Source organism: Capra hircus, chromosome 10 (assembly GCF_001704415.2).
Source record: "Capra hircus breed San Clemente chromosome 10, ASM170441v1, whole genome shotgun sequence".
Lineage (NCBI taxonomy): Eukaryota > Metazoa > Chordata > Mammalia > Artiodactyla > Bovidae > Capra > Capra hircus.
In genome coordinates, this window is record NC_030817.1 from 52,521,611 (window position 1) to 52,542,730 (window position 21,120).

General features: G+C 40.9%; 1 protein-coding gene and 1 pseudogene across 2 annotated transcripts in view; one reads left to right on the top strand and one right to left on the bottom strand.

Moving 5' to 3' along the window:
* The window catches only part of GTF2A2 (general transcription factor IIA subunit 2), a 32,661-nt gene that overhangs the window by 6,243 nt on the left and 5,298 nt on the right, over positions 1-21,120 (bottom strand). For both annotated transcript variants that reach the window (XM_005685700.3, XM_005685699.3), the window contains exon 2: positions 569-689. In XM_005685700.3, the coding sequence (XP_005685757.1) occupies positions 569-640 (72 nt within the window). In that variant the 5' untranslated portion in view covers positions 641-689. The remainder of the gene's footprint in view (positions 1-568; positions 690-21,120) is intronic.
* Positions 5,866-6,320, top strand: LOC102177242 (annotated as a pseudogene).

Consider the following 21,120-nt stretch of genomic DNA (forward strand, 5'->3'; position numbering starts at 1 on the left):
TTAAAGACAAAAATAAAAATACATGAGTTATCATCTAAAATTTAACTAAGGTTAATCAGAGCCTCTAAACTTGAATCCCTTTGTTCTTTTTTTGAGATAACAGGCAATTAACAAGCAAAACCTGACAGTATTTTCTTACACTATCTTGAAACAAACATAATTTTGAAAAGAAAACATACAGTGATGTTACAACATCAGGACAAAACTTTGTCTATCACTCCTTCACAGTATCTGGAAAGAAGTTTTCACTGATAAATTGAAGGAATCAAGTCTTGAGAAAAAACTTGGGATCAGTAATATGTTAAAAAAAATCTAATAAAATTCATCAAAGTTCAAGACATATGAAAATAAATGGAAATACACAATATGTTCTTGGATGAGAAGTTTATGTAAAAATGTTAATTTTCCTAAAATTAAAAATATGAATTCAAAATTCTAATTTACATCTCAAGACTTGCATTAACTTGTCTAAAGTTAAAGCTACACACAATATGCTATTTTCATAATTATGAGAACAAGAATTACTGTACATCCATCTAAATAAAAATGTTGATTTTTAGTCTCTCACCTGTATAAGCTCATCCAGGCTCTCCTGAAGACTGTTTCCCAATGTGGTATTTCTGTACAACTGATATGCCATGGCTTAGGAGGGAGAAATTCTTTTTCTTATTCAGGCTTGCATTGATGTCCTAAAAATTTAATATGAAAGTATTAAAAAAAACTATAAATCACACATGTAATACAGCCTACTTCATATATTCAAATATACACTATGAATGGGTAAAGAATCCACCTGCAATGGAGGAGACACAGGCGACATGGGTCTGATCCCTGGGTCAGGAAGATCCCCTGGAGGAGGAAAATCACAACCTATTCTAGTATTCTTGCCTGAAAAATCCCATTGACAGAAGAACCTGGTGGATTACAGTCCACAGGATCACAAAGAATTGGACGTGCCTGAGTGACTCAGCACATACTATATATACTATATAGTAACTTAGGAATTACAAGGAATGGTTAAAAATGCTTTTTCTGTTTTTCTATTATTTCAACATAGGCATTTACATTCCTTTATACAAAGTGCGTGTGCGTGTGTGTGTGTGTGTGTGTAAATGTACACCTTTATCGTTTCTTTCAAACATCTACCTTTTGACCTACTCTGGACTTTACCATGTACCATTTATTTCCACTTACTGCCAAGGCAGTGATTCAATCTCCAGCTCACATTTGAGTGCCTTCCCCTTCATTTTCCTGTTCTCTTAAAATGCAGTATTTATAGAGTGCCTACCAAGAATACAACACAGAGATAGGTATCATCGGAGAGGAAGATAAAGATACACTCTGATTTTAAATAATTTATACTTTGGGGAAGGTAAACATAAAAAAGACATACAAAAGAAATTTAATAGAGAATAAGAACTGTGACAGAGATTATACAGAAGCTGACTGAATGAGCTGGCTCACAAAAACTTCCTGATTCTTCAAGCTAGACTTTAGCCAAGCAAAGGAGGAAAGTCACCTTAGGCTGAAAAAACAGAATGAATAAAGCCACGGAAGGATGAAATCATCCAGTCTATAGAGAGAACTGCAAATTGATCCATATTAGGGTATCGGTATATGAATAGGAAGTGGTAGGACGTGAGGCTGAAAAAGATGACATGGATGGATTTGTCAGGAAAGGTGCCAGAGTTTTACAGTGAAGGTAAGGGGAGCCCCTGAAGCTTTCTAGGTAGGAAAGGTCAGGCAAATGGGCAGCAATGTAAAGGACATACTTGAATATAAGTTTAGAAAGAGATGAGGGATAAGGGCTTGAAGAGGAGTCCAGATTCAGCAAATATTGAGCTTCTACCACATGTTGTGTGTAAGATCCCTGACCCCGTGACACTTTCCGTTTGGACAGAGGGAGACAGTTGTACACAGAGTAACCATCAAGTAAAACTTGGCAAAAAATAACAGCTGCCTTCACATTACATACTTGGTGGGCATCTGACACGCCTGGTCCCTCCTGCCTCTCCAAGTCTTTTCTCTGGCTTCTGTGGCCCCCAGTCAGCCTTTGGCGGGCTGCTCCTCAGCAACCTGACTGCTAAGCCTTGAGCACCCCAAGGCTTCTGTTTTCTCTCTATTTGTTTACTCCCTTAATAACCCTATCTAGGCCACAACTTTAAACACATTGTATTTATCTGCTGATGACCCGCAAACTTTTTGCCAGTCCTGACTTTTCATATGCCCACGTTGCCGCACACAAAACGGCGTCCTTGACACTGGATGGAAATATCAAATAGTAGATCAAATTAAATTTGTCAAAAACTAAATTTCTTGGTATTCTTCAAAACTTTTCTGCCCCTGGTTTGCCTACCTCAATTAACAGTAAATCCAGTCTTCCAGAAAGATGGCCCCAAAACCTTACAGTCAACTTCTCTCGCATCCTGCGTGCAAGCTATCAGCAAATCCTTTCAGCTGTTCCTTCTGAATGTAACCAGAATCGGACAACATTGACCATCTCCACTGCTAGTACTAGATCACCGTCATCTGTCACTAAGATTTACAGTGATAGACAAGTAAGGGGTCACCCTCTTTCCACCCTTGTCTATGCCCCTTGAGCTGTTACAGTGAACCTTTTAAAACAAATAAAATCACATCACTCATCTATCGAAACCTCTCATGGCAACATCCTATTTCAAAGTAAACACCAGAGTCCTCCTAATGGTTTTCAAGGCCTGAATGATCTGGGCCCTCCACTATGGCTCTGGAACTTGACTTCCACCCTCTCTCTCACTGACTGCTTCAGCTACCAGTGCCCTGCTTCAATACGGCAAGACGTTCTTGTTTAGGGCCTCGGCACTGGCTGTTTGTTTTGGTTCAAATGTTCTGCGCAGATACCTGCATGGTTTACTCTCTCATTTGATTCAGATCTCTGCTCAGGTTATTACTTCATTAGAAATGACTTTTGTGACCAACCTAGAAAAAAGAACTTCCCCCCTTTCCCTTTGCACTGCTTCAATTTCATTCATACCACTAACTGAAGCGGACATAAATATGCTTATCCTGTTTCCACCCCCACTAAAACAGATGTTTCCTAAAGATACGACTTTCATTCACTTATATATTTATCATCTGGAGCAATGCCTAGTGCACAGTATGAATTCAGTAAGTATCTGTTTGTGAATAAATAACTTGGTGATATGTCAAAATGCCAATATCAAATTGTATTGCCATTAGGTGCATTTATAATAGGTTTTCTACTTTACTGAAGGAAGTGAAGCGGTAAGCACTTTAACTCTCAAAACTACATCTAAGCACCTATCAGTATCGCTTGTCACTAAAGTCAAACTATCCATGTTGTTACCGAAATACAATCCTTCTACCTGTGTACCAGGTCCTAACCTCTCTAGGACAGGATATTGTTCCACAAATTCAATTATTCCTGCTCTATCAAATTCCCCTGTCTATGGATCTTTCCCATGAACAAACAGGAGCTATTTCTCTCATCTTAAAAAGTCTCAACTTGCGTTTCCCGCCAGCCTCACTTTATTTCTCTATTCCTCTATGTAGCAAAAACGCCAAATAGTTGTTTGTATTCACAGTCTCTCATTCCTTTTCTCACAGTTTCTCTTAAACTTAACTCCTTAAAGTTTTGCCTCAAGCATTAAATGGAACAGACTGTGAAGGTTATTGCTGGCAATGCTACAACTAACAGTCCTCAACTCTCAGTTCTCATCAGACCTAAGCATCTGGCAAAGCTGACTGTTCCCTCCTCTTTGATAGGGAATCTTGTCTTAGCTACTGGGACAGTACACTTTTAGGGTCATTCTCTTAAATTTACTGGTCCCTCCTCAATATTGTTTGCTAGCTGATGCTCTTCTCCCTTAACTCGTAATTCACAAGCCGCCCCTCGGTCCTCTGACTCAGTCTACACTCGTTCCTTGCCGCTATCACTCTGCCTCATGGCTTTACACACCACCGCTGATGATCCCCAAATTCGTACACTAGCACAGACCTTGCCCTGGACTCACTGCTGGATCCAACTGCCTACTCAGCATCTCTGTTTGCTGTCTTTCCCATCTCAGTTGATAAAACTCCATACCTCTATGGGCTTAGGCAAAACCCTGTGAAGATACTCCTGGCCACCTTTTCCTTCCCCTGGTCTGGCCATCTTACCTTCACATCCAATCTCTAGCATAACCTGTTAACTCTACTTTCAATATGGATTCAGAATCCAGCCGTTTTTCACCATTTGTACTGTTATCACCCCGATGTCTGCCACTATCAACTGTCACTGGGATTACTGAAATAGCTTCCTAACTGGTTTCCTGGTTTCCACGCCTGCCTTCTACATTCTAATCCCAATTCAGCAGTCAGGTGCTCTTTTAGAACACAGTATTTCTTTGTGCAAAACTCTCATGTAGCACCACCCAAGTTGGACAGGTGATAGTGGAGAGTTCTAACAAAATGTAATCCACTGGAGGGAATGGCAAGCCACTCCAGTATACTTGCTGTGAGAACCTCACGAACTGTATAAAAAGGCAAAAAGATAGGACACGAAAAGACGAGCCCCCGAGGTCAGAAGGTGTCCCGTGTACTACTGGGGAAGAGCAGAGGACCTCTACTAACAGCTCCAGGGAGAATGAAGCGGCTAGGCCCAAGTGGAAATGACACTCAGTTGTGGATGTGTCTGGTGATGAAAGTAATATCCAATGCTGTGAAGAGCAAGTATTGCACAGGAACCTGGAATGTTAGGTCCATGAACCAAGGTAAACTGGACATGGTCAAGCAGGAGATGGCAAGAGGAAACATCGACATTTTAGGAATCAGTGAACTAAAATGGATGGGAATGTGTGAATTTAATTCAGATAACCATTATATCTACTACTGTGGGCAAGAATCTCATAGAAGAAATGGAGTAGCCCTCATAGTCAACAAAAGAGTCTGAAATGCAGTACTTTGGTGCAACAGTAAAAATGACAGAATGATCTTGGTTTGTTTCAAGCCAAACCATTCAATATCACAGTAATCCAAATCTCTGCCCCAACCACTGATGCTGAAGAAGCTGAAGCTGATCAGTTCTATACAGAACTCCTAGAATTAACACCAAAAATAAGATGTCCTGTTCATCACAGGGGATTGGAATGCAAAAGTAGGAAGTCAAGAGATAATCGGGGTAACAGGCGAGTTTGGTCTTGGAATAAAAAAATGAAGCAAGGCAAAGGCTAACAGAATTCTGCCAAGATAATTCACTGGTCATAGCAAACACCCTTTTTCAGCAACACAAGAGATGACTCTCCACATGGGTATCACCAAATGGTCAATACCAAAATCAGACTGATAACATTCCTCGTAGCTGAAGATGGAAAAGTATACAGTCAGCAAAAACAAGACTTGGAGCTGACTGTGGTTCAGACCATCAGCTCCTCATAGCAAAATTCAGGCTTAAGCTAAAGACAGCAGGGAAAACCACAGTCCAGTAAGGTATGACTTATATCTCCTATGAATATACAGTGGAGGTAATGAATAGATTTAAGGGATTAGATCTAGTAAACAGAGTGCCTGAAGAACTTTGGACAGAGGTCCATAACACTATATAGGATAATAAACCATAATACTGAAGAAAACATAAGTAGGATAAACAGTAATACTGAACATAACTGTAATACTGATCGAAACCATCCCAAAGAAAAAGAAATGCAAGAAGGTAAGGTGGCTGTCTGAGGAGGCTTTACAAACAGAAGAGAAGTGAAAATCAAGGGAGAAAGGGAAAAGTACCCCCAACTAAATGCAGAGTTCCAGAGAATAGCATGAAGAGACAAGGCAGCCTTCTTCAATGAACACTGCATAAAAAACTGTTCATAAAAACTACCTTCATAAAAACAGAAGGTAGCCTTTTTGTCCGACATCTTAGCGAGGCGGCAGTGGTTGCAGCTGCTCTCCGGGCTTCGCTATGCCGCCCAAGGATGACAAGAAGAAGAAAGATGCCGGAAAGTCGGCCAAGAAAGACAAAGATCCAGTGAACAAATCTGGGGGCAAGGCCAAAAAGAAGTGGTCCAAAGGCAAAGTCTGGGACAAGCTCAATAACCTAGTCTTGTTTGACAAAGCAACATATGACAAACTCTGTAAAGAAGTTCCCAACTATAAGCTTATAACTCCAGCTGTGGTCTCTGAGAGACTGAAGATTCGTGGTTCCCTGGCCAGAGCAGCCCTTCAGGAACTCCTTAGTAAAGGACTTATTAAACTGGTTTCAAAGCAGAGCTCAAGTGATTTACACCAGAAACACCAAGGGTGGAGATGCCCCAGCTGCTGGTGAAGATGCGTGAACAGGTCCCACCAGCTGTACATTTTGAAAAATAAAACTTTATTAAATAAAAAAAAACAAAAACAAAAAAAAAACAACCAGAAGGTAACAACAGAAAGGGTAAGACGAGATCTCTTCAAGAAAATTGCAAATACTGAAGGAACATTTCATCCAAAGATGGGCACAATAAAGGACAGAAATAGTAAAGACCTAATAGAAGCAGAAGTAATCAAGAGGCGATGAAAAGAATACACAGAAGAACCGTACAAAAAAGGTGTCAATGATCCGGATAACCATGATGGTGTAGTCTTTCACTCAGAGCCAGACATCCTGGAGTGTGAAGTCAAGCTGGCCTTAGGAAGCACTGCTGCCAATAAAGCTGGTGGAGCTGATGGAATTCCAGCTGAGCTATTTAAAATCTTAAAAGATGATGCTACTACAGTGCTGCACTCATTTTGTCAGCACATTTGGAAAACCCCACAGTGGCCACAGGACTGGAAAAGGTCAATCCTCATCCCATTCCCAAGAACGGCAGTACTAACGAATGTTCAAACCACCAGGCAATGTTCTAAACTCCCATGCTGGTAAGGTTATGCTCAAAATCCTCCAAGCTAGGGTTTAGCAGTTTCTGAAGTGAGAACATTCAGATCTTCAAGCTGGGTTCAGTAAAGGCAGAGGAACCAAAGATCAAATTGCCAACATTTGCTGGATCTTAGAGAAAGCAAGGGAATTTCAGAAAAACATCTACCTCTGTTTTACTGACTATGCTAAAGCCTTTGACTGTGCGGATCATAACAAACGGCAAAATTCTTAAAGAGATGGGAACACCAGACGATTTTACCTGTTTCCTGAGAAACCTGTATGTGGGTCAAGAAACAAAAGTTAGAACCTTGTATGGAACAACGGACTGCTTCAGAATTAAGAAAGGAGTACGACAAGGCTGTTTACTGTCACCCTGTTTATTTAACTCATATGCAAAGCACATCATGCAAAATGTCGGGCTGGATGAGTTACAAGCTGGAATCACGACAGCCGGGAGAAACATCAACCACCTCAGATATGCAGATGACACCACTCTACACACACGCTTGGCAGAAAGCGAAAAGGAACTTAAGACCCTCTTGATGAGGGTGGAGGAGAAAGAAAATGCTGGCTTAAAACTCAATGTTAAAAAATTAAGATCATGGAAAAATTAAAATCATAGCATCAGGTCCCATCACTTCATGGCAATTAGAAGGGGAAAAGGTGGAAGCACTGACAGAGTTCCTCTTCCTGAGCTCTAAAATCACCGTGGATGGTGACTGCCGCCATGAAATTAGAAGATGACTGCGTCTTGGCAGGAAAGCATGACAAACCTAGAGAGTGTGTTAAAAAGCAAAGACACTACTTTGCCAACTGACGTATTGTCAAGGCTATGGTCTTTCCAGTAGTCATGTATGGATGTGAGAGTTGGACTGTGAAGAAGGCTGAGCACCGAAGAATTGATGCTTTCAAAATGTGGTGCTGGAGAAGACTCTTGAGGGTCCCCTGGACTGCAAGGAGATCAAATCAATCAATCCTAAAGGAAATCAGCCCTGAATATTTACTGGAAGGATTGATGCTGAAGCTGAAACTCCAATACTTTGTCCACCTGATATGAACAGCTGACTCATTGGAAAAGACTTTGTCACTGGGAAAGATTGAAAGTAGAGGAACAGGGTGATGGAGGATGAGATGGCCGGATGGTATCACTGATTCAATGGACATGAACTTGGGCAAACTCCAGGAGATGGTGAGGGACAGGGAAGCCTGGTGTGCTGCAGCCCATGGGGTCACGAAAAAGTGAGACACGACTTGGTGACTGACCACCACCACCTATTACCTCTGGAATTATCTTCCCCTGGATATTCACTTGGTTTTCTTAATACCTTTAAGAACTTACTGGGGCCTAAACAGACCACATATTTAAAATCCCACCCCCGCCTCCACCCTGCAGCTCTCAATCTCCCTCACTCTGCTCTGTTTCTTTGATGGCACCATGACCTTCTAATACATGATACAGTTTTCCTATTTTATGTTTACTTTTCTGCATCCTTCAGCAGAATGTAACCTCCTACCAGAGCAAGGGCTTTTATCCGCTTTTGTTTACTGAAGAGTAAACCAGGCATCGAGAACAAACACTACCTGGCACATGATGGAAGGAAATTAAACATCTGTTCAAAAAATAAACGAAGGCAAAAAACCAGTAAGCATAATGTGTGGGGTAGGTTAGGGGGATAAAGAGGGCAAGAAGGAGTACCAGTAGGAAGATACAAACTTGACAAAAGTAGAGCATAGAATCTTATGTCCTCTCCATTTCCCATTTAGGATAAGTCCAAGAGGTACCTAGAAATGAAGAAGGCTGAGCGCCGAAGAACTGATGCTTTTGAACTGTGGTGTTGGAGAAGACTCTTGAGAGTCCCCCGGACTGCAAGGAGATCCAACCAGTCCATTCAAAAGGAAATCAGTCCTGGGTGTTCACTGGAAGGACTGATGCTGAAGCTGAAACTCCAATACTCTGGCCACCTCATGCGTAGAGTTGACTCATTGGAAAAGACTCTGATGCTGGGAGGGATTGGGGGCAGGAGGAGAAGGGGACGACAGAGGATGAGACGGCTGGATGGCGTCACTGACTTGATGGACATGAGTTTGAGCGAGCTCTGGGAGTTGGTGATGGAGAGGGAGGCCTGGCGTGCTGTGATTCACGGGGTCGCAAAGGGTCGGACATGACTGAGCGACTGAACTGAACTGAACTAATGAATTATCAGAAGGAGAAATAAACAATCCTGTTTGCAACTGCCTCAAAAAGAACAAACTATATAGAAATAAAAGATATGGATATTGAAAACTGCAAGACAATGATGAAAGAAACTGAATATGATACAAATAAACAGAAATTCCATGCATGTGGATTGGAAGAATCAATATTATTAAAATGTCCATACTACCTAAAGCAATTTACAGATTCAACACAATTCCTATCAAAATTCCAACGGCATTTTTCAAAGACATAGAACAAATAATCCTAAAATTTATATGAAACCACAAAGACCCCAAAATGCCAAAGCCATCTTGAGAAAGAAGGACAAAGCTGGAGGCATCATGTCTGCTGACATCTAACTCTATAATGAAACTACCGTAATGAAAACAGGATGCCACTGCCAATAAAAACAGATGTACAGATGAATGGAAGCGAATAAAGGGCCCAGAAGTAAACCTGGGTGTGTATGGCTGATTAACTTATGATAAAGGAGACAAGAATTTTGTACATGGGCAAATGACAGTCTGTTCACTAAAGGGTGCTGGGAAAACTGGGCATCCTCATGACAAAAGAAAGGCACTGGACCACTATATTACACCATACACAAAACTAAACTCAAAATGGTTTAAAAGCTTGAAATATAAGACCTAATACCATAAAACCCTAAAGCTCCTAGAGAAAAACAGAGATGGTAAGCTCCTTGATACAGATCTTGGTGATGGTTTTCCAAATCTGACATCAGAAGCAAAAGCAATAAAAGCAAAAATAAATAAGTGCGCTAGGATCATACTAAAGAGTTTATGCACAACAAAGGAAACCATGAAAAAATGAACAGGCTACCTACTGAAGGAGGGAGAACATTTTCAAATCATATTTCTCACATGAGGCTGATATCCAAACTATATAAAAACACAAAACTCAATAGCAAAAACCCAAACAATCCCAGTAAAAAAATTATAAATTACATATGTAATGTGTAGTAGTCTATTTCATATATTCCAATGTATACTATTAGCTATTATAAAAAAGACAATTGATAGCAAGTATTGGCAAGGATGTAGTAAAGGGAACCCTTGCGACTTGCTGATAGGAATGTAAACTGGTACAGCCACTATGGAAAACAGTATGGATGTTTCTCAAAAAAGTAACATAGAACTCCCATGTGACCCAACAATTCCACTTTAGGGTGCTTACCAAAAGAAAAAGAAGACCCTAACTGGGAAAGATACACGCACCCCCATGTTCACAGGTACTCCCAACAGCCAAGATATGAAAGCAACCTAAGTGTCCATCAAACATGGAACGAACAAAGAAACTGTGGGGTGCAGAAGGACATGAGCTCACTTCCTCTCTCAAAAACACCAAAATCACAGCTAAACGACTGCAACATACCAAAACAAATTTTCTATATTCACACACAAAGAAGCCAGGATACTGCGATACTCATAGCTTACTAGGTCAGACCTGCATGCTGGCGCTCACCTCCGAGAGCTAAGTAGTGACGGCAGCTCATTTTGAGGACAAAGACAAGGGTGGCAGGAGTTCTAGAGTACTCACTGGTGTGAGCCCTTCTGGAGGCTGACATTTTCTTACTAAATAGCCTGTAGGCCCCAGTATGGGGATGCCTCAGGTCAAACAATCAATAGGGCAGGAACACAGCCCCACCCACTGGCAGACAGGTTGTCTAAAATCTTCCTGAGCCTACAGTTGCCTACTACACACACCCCTTGACACGGCCCTGTCCACCAGAGGGACAAGATGCAGCTCTACCCACCAATGGCCAGGAACCAGTCCTTCCCATCAGAAGGCTTGTAAAAGTCTCTTAGATAAGCCTCATCCAAAAGGGAGCAGACAGCAGAACTAAGAACTACAACTCTGCAGCCTGTGGAAGAGAAACTGCAATCACAGGAAGTCAGATACAATGAGAAAGGAGAGAAATGTGTCCCAGATGAAGGAACAAGGTAAAGCCCCAGAAGGGGAGATAGGCAATGGACTCAAACAATGATTCAGGGTAATGACAGCAAAGATGATTCGAGATCTTGAAAAAGAATGGAGGCACAGGCCAAGAAGATGCAAGAAATGCTTAACAAAGACCTAGAAGATCTAAAGAAGAAGCAAACTAAAATGAACGATACGATAAAATGAAATGAGAAATACTCCAGGAGGAATCGAGAGCAGAATAAATGACGCAGAAGAACAGAGGAGGGAGCTGGAAGGCAGAATGGTGGGAATCTCTGCCATGGAGCAGGATAGACAAAAAAGAATGAAAACAAAAAGTGAGGACAGTTTAAGAGACTTCTGGGACAAAAACAGATGCACCAGCACTCGCATTATAGGGGTTCCAGAAGGAGAAAAGAGAGAAAGGGCCTGAGTAGCTGAAGACATCCCTAATATGGGAAAGAAAAAAAAGACATCCCCAAGTCCAGGAAGCAGAGTCCCATACAGTATAAACCCAAAGAGGAATACACCACGACACACAGTAATCAAACTGACAAAATTTAAGATGAAGAAAAAATATTAAAAACAACAAGGGAAAAACAAATGAAATACAAGAGAAACCGTATAGGGCTATCAGCTAATTTCTCAGCAGAAACTCTGCAGTAGGGAGTGGCACAATACATTTAAAGTGATGAAAGGGAAGAGCCAACAACCAAGAATACTTCACCCAGCAAAGCTCTTGTTCAGATTTGACAAAATCTGAAGCAAAATCAAAAGCTTTACAGATAAGCAACAGCCAAGAGAATTCAGTGCCACCAGACCAGTTGATAAAGGAACTTCTCCTGGTGGAAAAGAAAAGACTGCAACTAGAAACAAGAAAATTATGATTCGGAAGTTCACAGGTAAAGGTAAACATCAACCCAAATGTGACACCAAATCCAGCAATCATGAGTAGAGTACAAATGCGGGATAATGGAAACACATTTGAAATGAAAAGACCAGCAATTCATGGTAACTGCAAACTGAAAATCTACAAATAGATACATACACACAAAAGAAAAAGGAATCCAAACACAACTCTGATGATCAAATCACAAGAGAACAGAAGAAGAAAAAATAAGACTGTCAAAAACAAATCCAAAACAGTTAAGACGGCAATAAGAACATGCATATTGATAAGACTTTAAATTAAATGGATAAATTCTCCAACCAAAAGACACAGACTGGCTAAGTGGATACAAAAACAAGACCTGTATGTTTGCCGTCTACAAGAGACCCACTTCATATGTAGGGACACATATAGGCTAAAAGTGAAGAAAACATAGGCAGCGTACTCTCTGACATAAATCACAGCAATATCTTTTGGGATAAACCTCTTAGAGTAATGAAAATAAAAACAAAAATAGTGAAAGTTAGTAGCTCAGTCGTGTCTGACTCTTTGTGATCCCACGGACTGTAGCCCACCAGGCTCTTCTGTTCATGGAATTCTCTAGGCAAGAGTACCTGCGCGGGTTGCCATTTCCTTCTCCGGAGGATCTTCCCGACTGAGGGACTGAACCTGGGTCTCCTGCACTGCAGGCAGATTCTTTATTGTTTGGGCCACAGGAAGCCCTCAAATGGGAACTAATTAAACTCAAAAGTTTTTGCACAGTAAAAGAAACCATAAACAAAGCAAAAAGACAATCCACAGAATGGGAGAAAATATTTGCGAAGGATGCAACCAACAGGGGATTAGTCTGCAAAATTTATAAACAGCTCAAGGAGGCAATATCAAACAACTAAACAACCCAATCGAAAAATGGCTGGAAGACCAAAATAGACATTTCTCCAAAGAAGACACACAGATAGGCAAGACACATACTAAGATGCTCACCACCACTAACTGTTAGAGAAATGCAAATCAAAACTTCAGTGAGATACCACCTCAGGCTGGTCAGAATGACTATCATCAAGCTGTCTACAAACAACAAACGTTGGAGAGTACATGGAGAAAAGGGAATGCGCCTGCGCTCTTGGTGGGGATGTAAACTGGTAGGCGCTGTGGAGAATAGTACAGAGGCTCCTTAAAAAGCTAAAAACAGGAACTTCCCTGCTGGTTCAATGGGTGGGACTCCACTCTTTCAATACAGGGGGCACGGGTCCGATCTCTGGTGAGGAACGAAGATCTCACATGCTGCATAGCCAGTAAGTTTAAAAACATAAATAAAAGTGGGTGTTCACACAAAAACTAAAAACAGAACTATCATAGGATCCACCAATCCCACTCCTGGACATATATTCAGAGAAAGCCATTGTTCAAAAGGATGGATGCAACCCAATGCTCATCAGAGAGCTGTTTTAAAAGAGTTAAGACATGGTACCAACCTAAATGTCCATGGCCAGATGAATTAAGATATGAGAGAGATATATATACATATATAAATGGAATATCACTTAGCCATTAAAAAAGTGAAATAATCCATTTGCAGCAACATAAATGAACCCTGAGATTATCACACTAAGCTAACTCAGACAGAGAAAGACAAATATCATATGATATCACTTACATGTGACATGATACAAATGAACTTGTTTACAAAACAGAAAAAAGCTCACAGACTTAAAAGACACACTTACGATTATCAAAAGGGAATGATGGAAGGAAGGGATAAATTAAGAGTTTATAACTGAATCACTTTCCTATATACCTGAAACTAACACATTGTAGCTCAACTATAATATAAATTATACACTTAAAGAAATTATGGTATCTATACACAAGGATCATTCTGTCAGAAAAAGAGAATGAAATCTTGTCACTTATTATGGCAGGGATGGAACCTGGCATGATAGTAAGTGAACTGAAAGTCAGAAAGGAAAAAAACACAAATACCAAATACTCTGTCTTGTATGTACAATCTATAAAACCACCAAACAACCCCAAGTGCACAGATACAGACAGACTGACAGTTGCCAGAGGTGAAGGGAGTCAAAAAAATGCAGCTGCAAAACAAATATGGAAATTCTGACTCATATTCAAAAGGCAGACCTTATAATACACACACGTGTATGCTTACGCATGTGTGTGTGCCAAGTCACCTCAGTTGTGTCCAACTCTTTGGACTATGGACTCTAACCCACCAGGCTCCTCTGTCCATGGGATGTGCCAGGCAAGAATACTGGAGCGGGGTGCCATGTCTTCCTCCAGGGGATCTTCCTGACTCAGATCAAACCAGCGTCTTTTACGTCTCCTGCACTGGCAGGCAGGTTCTTTATCATTAGCGCCCCCTGGGAAGCCCGTACATGTGTATTTATATGCTAAAAATACCTATGAAGACCTACAAGACCTTCTAAAACTAACACCTAAAAAAGATGGTCTTTTCCTTATAGGGGACTGGAATGTACAACTTGGAAGTCACGTAACAGTTGCCTGCAGTAACAGGCAAATTTGGCTTTGGAGTATAGAATGAAGCAGGGCAAAGGCTAATCGAGTTTTGCCAAGAGAACGCACTGGTCACAGCAAACACCCTCTTCCAACAACACAAGAGACAACTCTACACACGGACATCACCACAGTCAATAATGAAATCAGACTGATTATAGTCTTTGTAGCCAAAGATGGAGAAGCTCTATACAGTCAGCAAAAACAAGACTGGGAGCAGACTGTGGCTCAGATCATGGACTCCTTATTGCCAAATTCAGATTTATAAATTGAACAAAGTAGGGAAAACCACTAGACCATTCAGGTATGACCTAAATCAAATCCCTTACGATTATACAGTGGAAGTGAAAAATAGATTCAAGGGATTAGATGTGATAGAGTGCCTGAAGAACTATGGACAGAGGTTCGTGACACCGTACAGGAGACAGGGATCAAGACCATCCCCAAGAAAGAGAAATGCAAAAAAGCAAAATGGCTGTCAGAGTAGGCCTTACAAATAGCTGAGAAAAGAAGAGAAGTAAAAAGCAAAGGAGAAATGGAAGGATATACCCATTTGAATGCAGTCTAAAGAATAGCAAGGAGAGATAAGAAAGCCTTCCTCAGTCACCAATGCAAAGACACAGAGGAAAACAATAGAATGGGAAAGACTATAGAGATCTCTTCAAGAGATCTCTACAGTCTTTAGAGATACCAAGGGAACATTTCATGCAAAGATGGGCACAATAGAGGACAGAAATGGTATGGACCTAAGAGAAGCAGAAGATATTAAGAGGTGGCAAGAAACAGATGGTATTATCACTCACCTAGAGCCAGACATCTTGGAATGCAAAGTCAAGTGGGCCTTTGGAAGCATCACTATGAACAAAGCTAGTGGAGGTGATGGAATTTCAGTTGAGCTATTTCAAATCCTAAAAGATGATGCTGTGAAAGTGCTGCACTCAATATGCCAGCAACTTTGGAAAACTGAGAGGTGGCCACAGGACTGGAAAAGGTCAGTTTTCAATCCAATCCCAAAGAAAGGCAATGCCAAAGAACGCTCAAAGTACTGCACCATTGCACTCATCTCACATGCTAGTAAAGTAATGCTCAAAATTCTTCAAGCCAGGCTTCAAAAGTACACAAACCATGAACTTCCAGATGTTCAAGCTGGATTTAGAAAAGGCAGAGGAACCAGAGATCAAATTGCCAACATCTGCTGGATCATTGAAAAAGCAAGAGAGTTTCAGAAAAACATCTATTTCTGCTTTATTGACTATGCCAAAGCCTTTGACTGTGTGGATCACCACGAACTGTGGAAAATTCTGAAAGAGATGGGCATACCAGAGCACCTGACCTGCCTCTTGACAAATCCGTATGCAGGTCAGGAAACAATTAGAACCTGACATGGAGTAACAGACTGGTTCCAAACAGGGAAAGGAGTACATCAAGGCTGTACATTGTCACTGTGCCTATTTTACTTATATGCAGAGTACATCATGAGGAATGCTGGGCTGGATGAAGCATAAGCTGGAACCAAGATTGCTGGGAGAAATATCAATAACCTCAGATATGCAAATGACACCACCCTTACGGCAGAAAGCAAAGAAGAACTAAAGAGCCTCTTGACGAAAGTCAAAGAGGAGAGTGAAAAAGTTGGCTTAAAGCTCAACATTCAGAAAACTAAGATCATGGCATCTGGTCCCATCAGTTCATGGCAACTAGATGGGGAAACAGTGGAAACAGTGACAGATTTTACTTTGGGGGGCTCTAAAATGGATGTGAGCCTAAGTGAACTCCAGGAGTTAGTGATGGACAGGGAGGCCTGGCGTGCTGCGATTCCTGGGGTCGCAAAGAGTTGGACACGACTGAGCGACTGAACTGAACTGAAAAAAACTGCAGATGGTGACTGCAGTCATGAAATTAAAAGACGCTTCCTCCTTGGAAGAAAAGTTATGACCAATCTAGACAGCATATTAAAAAGCAGAGATGTTACTTTGCCAACAAAGGTCCATCTGGCCAAAGCTATGGCTTTTCCAGCAGTCATGTACGGATGCGAGAGTTGGACTATAAAGAAAGTTGAGCGCTGAAGAATTGATGCTTTTGAACTGTGGTGTTGGAGAAGACTCTTCAGAGTCCCTTCGACTGCAAGGAGATCCAACCTGTCCATCCTAAAGGAAATCAGTCCTGAATATTCATTGGAAGGACTGATGTTGAAGCTGAAACTCCAATACTTTGGCCACCTGATGGGAAGAAATGACTCACTGGGAAAGACCCTGATGCTGGGAAAGTTTGAAAGTAGGAGAAGGGGATGACAGAGGATGAGATGTTGGATGGCATCACTGACTCAATGGACATGAGTCTGAGGAGGCTCCGGGAGTTGGTGACGGACAGGGAGGCCTGGTGTGCTGCAGTCCATGGGGTTGCCAACAGTCGGACACAACTGAACGACTGAACTGAACTGAAAAATACCTAATGAGTTAAATGTTAATTCAAATTGAGCTGTTCAGAGGACATGTGAATTGGTATTCTGAAAACTATGAATTTATCAAAATACAGTCTAGAGTTTTCAAAGTGATGTAACATTTAGAGTTATGCCAAAAAACTAAATAGAAAGGCAACGTATAGATGTTTTCTTTTTTTTTGGCCACACTGAGGGACGCATGAGGGATCTTGTTTTCCTGACCAGGGATCAAACCCAGGCAGTGAAATGTGGAGTCTTAACCACTGGACCACCAGGGAACTTCCAACATACAGACTGGGAGAAAATATTTGCACATCGTGTATCTGATAAGGAGTTACTATCCCCAATATATTAGGAGTTCACACACCTCAACAGCAAAAAAGCAGAGTAATCTGATTAAAAAATGGACAGAGGATCAGAACAGACATTTTCCCAAAGATCACATACAGATGGCCAAAAACTACTCATGATTAATTATCAGGGAACTACAAATCAAACCCACAATGACATATCACCTCACACTCATCAGCATGGCTATAATCAGAACGACAAGAAGTAACAAGTATTTGGTGAGGATGCAGAGAAATAGGAAAAATCACTGTGTAATGCTGGTGGGAATGCAAACTGGTATGGAAAACAGTATATAGGCTCCTCAAAATATTAAAGACAGAATCATCATATAACTCAACAATTCCACTTTTGGGTATTTATTTGAAGGAAAAGGAAACACTAATTCAAAATGATATATGCAAACCACAACAGATGCACACACACACACAAATAACACAAACACAACACTAAAGACAGTCATCAAACCAAAAAGGAAGGAAAAAAAGAAGACTGTCAGAAACAAATCCAAATCAATTAAGAAAATGGCAAGAAGAACATACACATCAAAATACCTTAAATGTAAATGGATTAATGCTCCAACCAAAAGACACAGACTGGCTGAATGGATACAAAAATAAGATCAGTATATATGCTGTCTATAAGTGATCTACTTCAGACTAGGGACACATATACAAAGTGAGGGGATGGTAAAAGATACTCCATGTAAATGGAAACCAAAAGAAAGCTGGAGCAGCAACACTCCTATCAGAGAACACAGAGGAAGGACACTACATAATGATCAAAGGATCAAGATATGAGAACAAGGAGATCAAAGGAACAAGATATGAGAACTGTAAATATATATGCACCCAACACAGGAGGGCCTAAATACGTAAGGCAAATGCTATCAGCCATAAAAGGGGAAACTGACAGGTACACAATAACAGCGTGGAACGTTAACACCACACTCTCACCAATGGGCAGATCATCCAGACAGAAAATCAGTAAAGAAACACAGGCCTTCAGTGACACATTAAACCAACTGGACTTAACCTATACAGAACATTCCAACCGAAAGGAGAATACACTTCCTTCTGGAGTGCACATGGAACACTCTCCAGGACAGATCACATTTTGAGCCACAAATTGAGCCTTGGTAAATTTAAGAAAAATGAAATCACGTCAAGCATCTTTTCTGATCATAATGGTAAGCGATTAGAAATAATTACGGGGGGGGGGGGAGGGAAATACCTGTAAAAACCCCACAAATATGTGGAGGCTACTGGATATGTTACTAAACAACCAATGGATCACTGAAGAAATCCAAGAGCAAATTTTTAAAAACCAAGAAACAAATGACAAAGGAAACATGATGATCCAACCTCCATGGGAAGCAGCAACAGTAGTTCTAAGAAGGAAGTTTATACCAATATAATTTTACCTCAGAAAACAAGAAAAATCTCAAATAACAACCTAATCTTACACCTAAAGCTACTAAAGAAAAAAGAACAAACAAAACCCAAAGTTACTATCAGGAAAGAAATCATAAAGATCAAAGCAGAAGTAAATGAAATCGAGACAGAATAGAGAAGAACAATGAAACAAAAAACTGGTCCTTTGAAAAGAAAAAACAAAATTGACAAATCATTAGCTAGAGTCATCAGGAAAGAAAAGGAGAAAGCTCAAATAAGAAATGAAAAAGCAAAAGTTACCACCAACAGCATGGAAATACAAAGGATCGTAAGAGACTACTGCTGCAAACAACTACACACAAATAAAACAGACAACCTAGGCGAAACAGATAAATTCTTGGCAAGGTACAAGCTTCCAAGACTGAACCAGAAAGAAACAGAAACTATGAGCAGACCAATCACAAGTACTGAAATTGAAACTGATTTTAAAAAAAAGACTCCCAAGAAACAAAGTGCAGGACGAGGTGGCGTCACAGGTGAATTTGTCTCTATCAAACATTTAGAGAAGAGCTAACACTTGTCCTTCTACTGAGAGAAAGAACACAGTCAGTCGCTCAGTCACGCCAGACTCTTTGTGACCCCATGGACTCTAACTTACGAGGCTCCTGTCCGTGAATTTCCAGGCGAGGAGGCTGGAGTGCGCTGCCATTGCCTCCTCCAATCCTTCTCCATCCTTTTAAAACTCTTCCAAAAAACCGCAGGGGGGGCTTCCTTGGTGGTTCAGTGGTTAAGAATCCACCTGCCAGTGCAGGGCCAGGTTCAATCCCTGGGCAACTAAGCCAGTGTGCCACAACTGCTGAGTCTGTGTCTCCAGCCCATGCTCCATGAGAAGAGAAGCCACGCAAGAAGGCCATGCACCGCAACTAGAGAGCAGCCCATTCGCCACAACTAGAGAAAGCCTGCCCGTAGCAACGAAGACCCAGAGCAGCCAAAAGCAAATAAATATATGGGTCTTAAAAAAAAATCGCAAAGGAACACTCCCAAGCTCATTTTACAAGGCCACCATCACCCTGATACCAAACAAAAGATACCACAACAAAAGGAAATTACAGGCCAATATCACTGATGAACATAGACACAAGGGTCCTCAAGACAACACTAGCAAACTGAATCCAACAACACGTTAAAAGGGTCATACACCATGAGCCAATATCACTGATGAACACAGACCAAGGGTCCTCAACACTAGCAAACTGAATCCAACAACACGTTAAAAGGGTCATACACCATGATCAAATGGGATTTTTCCCAGGGATGCAAGGGTTTTTTTTAGAATTTGCAAATCAATGTGATACACCACATTAACAAATTGAAGAATAAAAACCATATGATCATCTCACTGGATGCAGAAAACTCTTTTGACAAAACTCAACACACATTTATGGTAAAAACTCTCCAGAAAGTAGGCAGAGTGGAAACCTACCTCAACATAAGAAAGGCAATACATGAGAAAACCACAGCTAACATCATTCTCAACAGTGAAACACCGAAAGTATCTCCTCTAAGATCAGGAACAAAACAAGAATGTCCACTCTTGCTACTTTTATTCAACAGTTTTGGAAGCTCTAGCCATGGCAATCAGAGAAGAAAGAAAGAAGACGAATTCAAACTGGAAAAGAAGTGTAACCACCGCTGCAGATGACACGATACTACACACAGAAAATCCTAAAATGCTATCAGAAAACTACTAGGACTCATGGGTGAGTTTGAGACACAAAGACAACTCTTACATTCCTATACACTAACAACGAAAGAAAATAAAGAGAAATTAAGGGAAAAAAACCCCAGGACTTCGCTGGTGGTCCAGTGGTTAAGAATCCTCCTGCCAATGCAGGGGACACGAGTTCAATCCCTGGTATGGGAACTAAGATCCCACATGCCACAGCGCAACTAAGCCTATGTGCCACAACTACGGAGGCCTGTGTGCCCCAGGGCCTGTGCTGTGCAACAGGAAAAGCCATTGCAATGAGAAGCCCCCGCCCCACAACAAAGAGTAGTCCCTGCTCTCCACAACCAGAGAAAGCCCGTGAGCAGCAATGAAGATCCAGCGCAGCCAAAAATAAATAAATAAATAATAACAATAATAAAAATCCCATTTACCACAGTAAAGCTATCTAGGAAGGCAAAAGACCTGTACTCTAAAAACTTTAAAAGACGCTGATGAAAGTAAGCAAAGATGATACAGATGGAGAGATATACCATGTTCTTGGAATACAAGATTCAATATTATCAAAATTATTATACTACCCAGGGCAATCAACAGATTCAGTGCATTTCCTACCAAACCGCCAATGGCATCTTTCAACAGAATCACAACAAAAAAAGTTTACAATTTGTATGGAAACACAAAAGACCCTGAATAACCAAAGCAAACTTGAGAAAGAAAGACAGAGCTGGGGCAATCAGGTTCCTTGAATTAGGACTGTACTGGCACAAAACCAGAAATATAGATCA